General features: G+C 64.4%; 1 protein-coding gene across 1 annotated transcript; it reads right to left on the bottom strand.

The window, feature by feature from the left end:
- Positions 1 to 1,468: 1,468 nt before the first annotated feature.
- On the bottom strand, positions 1,469 to 4,424 carry LOC135192142 (thaicobrin-like). Its single transcript, XM_064175045.1, has 2 exons — positions 4,001 to 4,424; positions 1,469 to 2,569 (listed from the first exon to the last, which is right to left on the bottom strand). The coding sequence occupies exons 1-2, from the start codon at positions 4,056 to 4,058 to the stop codon at positions 2,049 to 2,051; spliced, it is 579 nt and encodes a 192-aa protein (XP_064031115.1). The 5' UTR covers positions 4,059 to 4,424; the 3' UTR covers positions 1,469 to 2,048.
- Positions 4,425 to 9,316: the final 4,892 nt, after the last annotated feature.

Here is a 9,316-nt window from a genome sequence, read left to right as displayed (position 1 = left end):
ACCAAACTAAACCCAAAGGCACAAAGCAGAACCGAGCCCAGCCCCTGCTGGCAGGGACCTCACCAGCAACAGTGCTGCTGGGGGCAGGCACTGGGCAAGGCCCAGTCTGGACTCAGCAGCAGATGGGAGGCAGAGTCAGGACCTGGATTCAGGAACAGGGCTGGGAAGGAAGGCAGAAGGGACAGAGTCCTGCTGGGACAATGGCCACTGGAGAGGCCTGACCTGGGGATCCCTCAGCTCTCTCCCGAAGATGCCCTCCCTGGGCTGCAGTCCCTTGTTGGGCAGTTGAGGGTCACCTGTCCTGGCCACTCCTTCCCACAGGTGCCACCTCTGCCTTCCTGCCCCCCGGGTGGGGCACAAGCTGTGGCAGTGCCCTTGGTGTGCCCAGCAGCAAGTCAAAGCCCAGCCCTTGGCAGGAGCTCTTCTCCATCAGAGTGCTCCCTGCCAGGAGCAGCTCCTGGCTGTGCAAACCTGCCCTGCCCTCCAGAAAGTGCCTGTGTGGGCAGGGCCTGAGCTCAGCAGTGACAGCACTGAGCAGTGCCTTCCGTGGCACTGGTGGCACTGGAGCAGGTTTGTGCTGCCTCCCCCTTACTCCCCCCTGCTTCTGTGGGGCTGCTCTGCCTGCAGCAGGACCTGACCCTGCTGCTGGGACTGGCTCCTTGCATGCCCTCCTGCATGGCTGCTCCCACATGCAGAGCTCGGGTGCAGTGGGCTGTCAGCTGTGCCCACACAGTGCCAGGGAGGCTGGTGAACTCACCCCTGGTGCCAGGGCAGGCTGCCTGCCTGATCCCAGTGCTGCAACTCCCTCCAGCCACTGTAGCAGCCCAGGGAGACTAATGGCAGTGCCCAGCTGCCACCACAAAGGTGGCGACTGAGGGGTGCAGCCAGCAGTGCAGCTGGAGAAGAAGACATCTGGTGGGACCCAGGCAGTTCCTCTTCACCTCCATCCACCTCTTTTTCTCCTGAGAACAGGAACTGGCAGGAGAGGACAAAGCAGAGTCCCTAGGAGTGGGCACTCCTGCGTGGCCTCCAAATGCCACTGCCCCTGGTGCCAGCTCTCTGGAGCAGCTCTGCAGTCTGACAGCAGCTGAGCAGCCTGGGCTGGCCTCGTCTGGAGAAGGGGAGGCTGAGAAGTGTCCTCACTGCTCTCTGCAGCTCACTGAGGATGTGGAGAGGGAGGTGCTGAGCTCCTCTCCCTGGGATCCAGCGACAGGACCCCTGGGAATGGTTCAAAGCTGAGCCTGGAGAGGCCCAGACACAGCATCAGGAAATATTCCTTACTGAGAGGGTGGCCAGAGCCTGGCACAGGCCTCCTCAGGAGGTGATCCATGCCCCGAGCCTGCCAGGGCCTCAGAGGCATTTGCACCATGCCCTTAAAAACAGCTGCCCTGGCCCAGTCTGCTCTGTGAGAGGAGGAGGAGGAGGAGGAGGAGGAGGAGGAGGAGGAGGAGGAGGGGGAGGGGGAGGGGGAGGGGGAGGAGGAGGAGGAGGAGGAGGAGGAGGCTTTGATGGGGGAGATCAGAGAGCAGCACATCTGTGGCAGCTGCCTCACCTCTGGACTTGAGACACTTCTCACCCCTTGTGCTGCTGCTGGTGCCCTGCCCAGAGCAGTGTGCCCACCGCAGGGCAGCAGAGATAAGGCCAGGAGAGGCTGTGGGGGTGCAGCAGATAAAGGCTATCAGGAGCCCCAGACCCAGTGCCCTTCGGGGGTTTGTCTTCAGCACTAAGCTCAGCTGAGCCCTGGGCACCACTGCAGCCCTCCCGAGGAGCTGTGGCCTTCTACAGGGCAGCTCCCGGTGCCACCTCTCTGCCCTGGGGCCGCCTGGCACCAAGCTCCTCCATGCACTGAGTCTCGGCGCTCTGTTGTCTCTGCAGTGCCAGCTGTAGGGCAGAGGGCACGGAGGAGGCTCTTGGGTGGCATCTACCTCCCACCTGCTGGGCAGAGGAAGGTGGCAGGACACAAGACACTCCCAGCACCAAGACCCAAGATGATGATGTTCACCTTTCCAGTGTCCCCCCACCCCAAACCCACTCTTGCTGCCTCCACATCAGGGACACAGCTTGAGCCAGGAGTCGGCCCCCACCCAGAGCCAGGGGCGCAGGCTGCCGCCAGGGCACGGTGCCAGGCAGAAAGCAAAGAGCTGGGCTTGGCTCTCAGCATCAGCAAATGCCACCTGCCCCTTGCTGAAGTCCAGGCAGACCTGGATGGCCCTGGGGGGGCAGGCGAGGCTCAGGGGTGTCCAGTCAGGGTCGGTGAAAGCATGGTACTGCCCAAACCACTGCCCCACGGCCCAGATCCCCTCCTGGGGGGTAAACCTGAGCACCCCTTTCCTCCTGACAGAGTCCTGGGCCACCCCCACCGCCCACCAGTCCCCCGCCTCGGCCACCTCCACCTGCCAGCAGTGCGTGCCCATGCTGAAGCCCTGGCAGCCCAGCACGCAGGGCTCCGTGTCGAAGCGCTGGGGGGCGTCGGGCAGCTGGCGCCAGGTGTGCCCACGGCCCACGCCGCGCCCGTCCCCGGCCAGCACCAGCAGGGGGTTGGCGGTGTCAGGGTCCAGGATCACATCGGCTGGGGACAGAGGAGAAGCTGCTCAGCAGAGGTGGCCCCAGGGCACGTCAGGGCTGCATCCCCCCAGCAGAAGAAGGGACACAGCAATTTCCTTCCCCCCACCCAGAGGGGTCCAGCGTGGGGTGGGAAACCCTGCCCCAGCCTCAGCTGCTGCCTGCTCCTGCCCCAGCCTCAGCTGCTGCCTGCTCCTGCCCCAGCCTCAGCTGCTGCCTGCTCCTGCCCCAGCCTCAGCTGCTGCCTGCCAGCTCCTGCCCCAGCCTCAGCTGCTGCCTGCTCCTGCCCCAGCCTCAGCTGCTGCCTGCCAGCTCCTGCCCCAGCCTCAGCTGCTGCCTGCTCCTGCCCCAGCCTGAGCTGCTGCCTGCTCCTGCCCCAGCCTCAGCTGCTGCCTGCCAGCTCCTGCCCCAGCCTCAGCTGCTGCCTGCTCCTGCCCCAGCCTGAGCTGCTGCCTGCTCCTGCCCCAGCCTCAGCTGCTGCCTGCTCCTGCCCCAGCCTGAGCTGCTGCCTGCTCCTGCCCAGCCTGAGCTGCTGCCAGCTCCTGCCCCAGCCTGAGCTGCTGCCTGCCAGCTCCTGCTCCAGCCTGAGCTGCTGCCTGCTCCTGCCCCAGCCTCAGCTGCTGCCTGCTCCTGCCCCAGCCTCAGCTGCTGCCTGCTCCTGCCCCAGCCTCAGCTGCTGCCTGCCAGCTCCTGCCCCAGCCTCAGCTGCTGCCAGCTCCTGCCTCAGCCTCAGCTGCTGCCAGCTCCTGCCTCAGCCTCAGCTGCTGCCTGCTCCTGCCCCAGCCTCAGCTGCTGCCTTCTCCTGCCCCAGCCTCAGCTGCTGCCTGCTCCTGCCCCAGCCTCAGCTGCTGCCAGCTCCTGCCTCAGCCTCAGCTGTTGCCAGCTCCTGCCCCAGCCTCAGCTGCTGCCTGCTCCTGCCCCAGCCTCAGCTGCTGCCTGCTCCTGCCTCAGCCTCAGCTGCTGCCTGCTCCTGCCTCAGCCTCAGCTGCTGCCTGCTCCTGCCCCAGCCTCAGCTGCTGCCTGCTCCTGCCTCAGCCTCAGCTGCTGCCTGCTCCTGCCCAGGAGCTTCCACATGGTTGCTGGCCAAGAAGGTCTCTGTCTCCTGGAGGGCCTGAGTGGATGACTACACATCTCCTGTGCTGGACCTGAGCTGGGCTGTTTCTGGTGCTGCAAGGGCACAGCAGGCAGGGCTGGGCACGACCCAGTGCAGGCATCACCCCAAGACCAGCAAGCTGTGGCCCCAAAGTGCTGTGTCTCCCCATGGGCACACCGAGGGAGCCCAGGATGGCAGCTCAGGGGCTGCAGATCAGCAGCAGGAGTTCAGCTGCAGCCCCTGACAAGCCCAGGCTGGGACAAGCCTCAGCTGCTTTGAGCTTTCCACAGCAGCAAGATGCACTTTTCCCATCAGCAGAGAGCAATTCCCCCTCTGAGAACTCACCTCTTTCACACACCTGCTCCACCTCACTGCCCAGCAGCAGAGCCTCTTCTCTCTCCATCCTGGGTGCCAGGAGGGCTGCAGAAAATCAGCAGGGGGGGAGAGGATTCCCTGTTGAGAGTGGAAACTGCAGGCCTTGGAGCTGCCGAGGGATGAGTTGGCAGCAGCAGCTGGGCAGGCACCTGCAGGCTGACTCCAGCCAAGCAGGGGTTGGATGTGTCTGGAGGTCTCCCCCTGCCTTCCTCCTCAGCTGGGCAGGACCTGCACAGCCTTTGCAGATCAAAGTCCAGAGGGGCTGGGGCTGGGGAGCACAGCGGAGAGCCTGAAGCCTTCCCCTCTCTGTTGAGCTTCCTCCTCCCCTCTCAGCCACCACCTCCCAGGCCCGGGGAGCTGGCAGGGGCTGACCTCAGCTAACTCCAATGGAGGAGCTCCTCAGAGCCCCTGTGGGAGCCACAGGATCTGCCACATCTGCCCCTCCAGCCAGCTGCAGCAGGTGATAAGAGCTGCTGCCCTGCTGGCAGTGGCTCCATCTGCCTGCTGCACCTCCAGCCTGCTGGGATGGCACCTGGGCACACCACTCACAGCCCAGTGGCCCTGCTCTGGGTGCCCAGGCTGTGGACCATGCTGAGGTCTGGCCACTCACAGGTGCAGCTGGCCCAGAGGTGGCATTTTGCCAGTGGGTTTTGGGGTGGAGACGCTGGCAGGGTTTGTGTTGCCTTGGGTGCTCCTCTCGTGAGAGGGGACAGCAGCTGCTGGGGCTGGCATCACAGCTCTCACTGCTCCAGGCAGCTCTTCAGGTGCCATGGGCTGGTGGCCTCACACCCACTCACAGGGAACTTGGGAGGTGGCACTGTCACATTGCTCTGGAAGCCACCAGCCAGGCACAGAGTGCGAGGGACCTGCTGCCAGGGAGCTCTGCTGCCAGGGAGCTCTGCTGCCCAGGCTGGGCCAGGGCCTGGGAAAGCAGCACTGGGCACAGACTGCCTGGGAGAGCTGGAGAGGGAGCTGGGAGTGCTGGGGGAGAACATCCATGGGCAGCAATGTGCCCTGGGGGCCAAGAGGGCAATGGGAGCCTGGGGGGCATTGAGCAGAGTGTGCCCAGCAGAGCCAGGGAGGTTCTCCTGCCCCTCTGCTCTGCCCTGCTGAGACCTCATCTTGAGCACTGCCTTCAGTTTGGGGCTCCCCAGTTGCAGAGGGTCAGGAACTGCTGGAGAGAGTCCAAGGGAGAGCTGTGAGGATGCTGAGGGGACTGGAGCCTGCCTGGTGAGGAGAGGCTGAGGGCCCTGGGGCTGAGAGTCTGCAGAAGAGAAGCCTGAGAGGGGATTGAGTCAATGTCTATCAATCTCTGAGGGCTGGGGGTCAGGAGGGGGGGACAGGTTCTGCTCACTGCTCCCTGGGATAGGACAAGCAGCAATGGATGGAAGCTGCAGCACAGGAGGTTGCAGCTCAGCACAAGGGGGAACTTCTTGCCTGGAAGCCCTGGCACAGGCTGCCCAGAGAGACTGTGGAGTCTCCTTGTGTGGAGCCTTTCCAGGCCTGTCTGGATGTGTTCCTGTGTGCCCTGAGCTAGGTTGTGTGGTCCTGCTCTGGCAGGGGGCTGGACCTGATGAGCTCTTTGGGTCCCTTCCAATCCCTGACATCCTGGGATCTGGGATCCTGTGATCCTGTGTTCAGTCAGGGGCTGCTGATGCTTGGTGGCACTGGCATGGCATGAGGGGGCTGCTGCTGGCATCCTGTGTGCAGGTAGCTGCTCCCAGTGAGCAGCTGAATGGTGACATGTTTGGGGACACAACCTGCCCTGAGCAAGGGGCAGCCCCCACCCCAGGACCCAACACCCACCAGCACAGGCAGCCCCATGCCCTCCTCCCCCGAGGCTGGCAGGGGCAGGAGGTCACTGGTGGTGATGGTCCACAGGCACCTCTGGCCCTGCCACAGGTCCCCAACTCCCCATCTGGCCCAGTCTGATGCACAGAGATCTCACTCACTGACCCCACAGGACCTCTCCCAGGCACCAGCTTGGACCCTCCACTGCCTGATGCCCTCCTGGGCCTGGGGACTGCTGTGCCCAGCTCCCTGCCTGGCTCCCTTTCACCTGTGGCTGCCCCCTCTTATGCCCCTTTCTGCCTGGCATCCACTTTGTCCTCCCTTCAGCTGCCCCTGCCTTTAGCTGTTCACAGCTTTCCACACTCACCCTGCAGCACCTGGGCCCCAGCCTTGCATCCTTGCAGCCACCACAGGCAGGCTGCCCTCCCTGAGAGGTGCCCATGGAGCTGTGGTACCCAGTGAGCAGCACCAGTCAGGAGGTTGGTTGTTGCCCAGGCCTGGCTCTCTGCTCACTTCATTCAGCCCTTTTGGCACAGTCACCCACCAGGTCCCTTTACCCAGCAGATGCTCTTCCCTTCCACATGCCCCTGGCTGGGTGCTGGACCTGGCACCCAGGGGAGTGCAACAGTTCTCAGGGCAGCAGCTCCCCTGCCCAGCCCACCCTTGGTGGCCTCAGCTCTTGGCCAGGCCAGGAATGGCTGCTAAGCAAATTTGGAGCTAGTGCTGGGCTTTGGTCCCACCCTGGAGCTGTGTCCTGGTGTGAATCCAGCTCTGCCACCTCCTTCCCACTGCCTCTGACCTCTTCACAGGGGATGCACAAGATGCTGCCAGTGTCCAGCCCCTGCCAGGTCCAGGGACTGCTGCAGGAGGAGGCTGCAAAATGCAGGTGTGGAGAGTGCCTATGCTGAGGATGTGCCCATGGTGAGGATGTGCCCATGGTGAGGGTGTGCACATGGTGAGGGTGTGCCCATGGTGAGGATGTGCCCATGGTGAGGGTGTGCCCATGGTGAGGGTGTGCCCGTGCTGAGGGTGTGCCCATGGTGAGGGTGTGCCCATGGTGAGGATGTGCCCATGGTGAGGGTGTGCCCATGGTGAGGGTGTGCCCGTGCTGAGGGTGTGCCCATGGTGAGGGTGTGCCCATGGTGAGGGTGTGCCCGTGCTGAGGGTGTGCCCATGGTGAGGGTGTGCCCGTGCTGAGGGTGTGCCCATGGTGAGGATGTGCCCATGGTGAGGGTGTGCACATGGTGAGGGTGTGCCCATGGTGAGGGTGTGCACATGGTGAGGGTGTGCCCATGGTGAGGATGTGCCCGTGCTGAGGATGTGCCCATGGTGAGGGTGTGCCCATGGTGAGGGTGTGCACATGGTGAGGGTGTGCCCATGGTGAGGGTGTGCACATGGTGAGGGTGTGCCTGTGCTGAGGATGTGCCCATGCTGAGGATGTGCCCGTGGTGAGGGTGTGCCCATGGTGAGGACGTGCCCATGGTGAGGACATGCCCATGGTGAGGATGTGCCCGTGGTGAGGATGTGCCCCTGGTGAGGGTGTGCCTGTGCTGAGGATGTGCCCATGGTGAGGATGTGCCCATGGTGAGGATGTGCCCGTGGTGAGGATGTGCCCATGGTGAGGATGTGCCCATGGTGAGGGTGTGCCCATGGTGAGGATGTGCCCGTGGTGAGGATGTGCCCATGGTGAGGGTGTGCCCATGGTGAGGATGTGCCCATGGTGAGGGTGTGCCCATGGTGAGGATGTGCCCGTGGTGAGGATGTGCCCATGGTGAGGATGTGCCCGTGGTGAGGATGTGCCCATGGTGAGGGTGTGCCCATGGTGAGGGTGTGCCTGTGCTCAGGATGTGCCTGGGGGCATTGTCAGAACCATATCAGAGAATCCTACAATGGAAGGGCCCTTAAAGTTCCTCCAGTTCCAACCCTTGCCAAGGTCAGCAACACCTCCCACTAGAGCCAGTTGCTCAGAGCTGCAAACAGCCTGGCCTGGGGTGGTGACAGGGGTGAGACATCTACCACTTAGCTGGCAGCCTGGCACAGGCTCTCCCTACCTCCATCACAAAAAAGAGTCTTCATTCTTTGTACTCTAAACCTCCCAGATTTAGCTCCAGCCCATCCCCCCTTGGCCTGGCCCAACAGCTCCTGCTCCAAAGTCTGTGCCCAGCTTTCTGCTCAGCCCTTGGAGCACTGCAAGGCCACAGAAGGGCTCCCTGGAGCCTTCTCTCCTGCAGGCTGCCCAAGCCCAGCTCTCAGCCTGGCCTCACAGCAGAGCCCTGCCAGCCCTGCCAGCACTGCTGTGGCCTCCTCTGGCCCTGCTGCAGCAGGTCCCTGCCTGTGCTGTGCTGAGGGCTCCAGAGCTGCCCCAGCCCTGCAGGGAGGTCTCAGCAGAGCACAGCAGAGGGGCAGAATCCCCTCCCTGCCCCTGCTGCCCACTGCTGGGGCTCAGCTCAGGGCTGGGGCAGTGCTGGCAGTGCTCAGTGCCAGCTCACCTCCAGCTTTGCACCCCCAGCACCCCCAAGTTCTCCTCCCCAAGACTGCTCTCAGCACTGCCCAAGTCCTACCCCAGCCCTGTCCCAGCCCTGCCCTAGCACTGCCCTAGCACTGCCCAGCCCTACCCCAGGTCTACCCCATCACTGCTCCAGCCCCACCCAGCCCCGCCCAGCCCCACCCAGCGCTGCCCAGCACTGCCCAGCGCTGCCCAGCACTGCCCAGCCTCTGCTGCCTGACTCCGAAGCAGAGGCAGCGCAGCAGGATATGAGTCACAGGCTGACGTTTGTGGCTGCTTCTCAGACAGGGAAATGCCTCCCTCGGCTCTGAGAGGGCCCTCCGGAGGCAGCGGGTGACAGCCCAGCAGCTCTAGCCCTGCCCCAGGACCCAGCAGCTCCAACCCTGCCCCAGGACCCAGCAGCTCCAGCCCTGCCCCAGGACCCAGCAGCTCCAACCCTGCCCCAGGACCCAGCAGCTCCAACCCTGCCCCAGGACCCAGCAGCTCCAACCCTGCCCCAGGACCCAGCAGCTCCAGCTCCAGCCCCAGGACCCAGCAGCTCCAACCCTGCCCCAGGACCCAGCAGCTCCAACCCTGCCCCAGGACCCAGCAGCTCTAGCCCTGCCCCAGGACCCAGCAGCTCCAACCCTGCCCCAGGACCCAGCAGCTCCAACCCTGCCCCAGGACCCAGCAGCTCCAGCTCCAGTCCCAGGACCCAGCAGCTCCAGCTCCAGCCCCAGGACCCAGCAGCTCCAGCCCTGCCCCAGGACCCAGCAGCTCCAGCCCTGCCCCAGGACCCAGCAGCTCCAACCCTGCCCCAGGACCCAGCAGCTCCAGCCCTGCCCCAGGACCCAGCAGCTCCAGCCCTGCCCCAGGACCCAGCAGCTCCAGCCCTGCCCCAGGACCCAGCAGCTCCAACCCTGCCCCAGGACCTAGCAGCTCCAGCTCCAGTCCCAGGACCCAGCAGCTCCAGCTCCAGCCCCAGGACCCAGCAGCTCCAACCCTGCCCC

Source organism: Pogoniulus pusillus, chromosome 41 (assembly GCF_015220805.1).
Source record: "Pogoniulus pusillus isolate bPogPus1 chromosome 41, bPogPus1.pri, whole genome shotgun sequence".
NCBI classification, from domain to species: domain Eukaryota; kingdom Metazoa; phylum Chordata; class Aves; order Piciformes; family Lybiidae; genus Pogoniulus; species Pogoniulus pusillus.
Note: the sequence above shows the minus strand (reverse complement) of the source record. Positions and strands in the feature narration are given on the sequence as shown.

Excerpts from the sequence above, each read along its gene's own strand:
- LOC135192142 (XM_064175045.1), bottom strand. The coding sequence starts at position 4,058 with ATGGAGAGAGAAGAGGCTCTGCTGCTGGGCAGTGAGGTGGAGCAGGTG. Across the intron at positions 2,570-4,000 it reads GGAGCAGGTGTGTGAAAGAG|CCGATGTGATCCTGGACCCT; the intron begins GTGAGTTCTCAG and ends CTCTGTCCCCAG.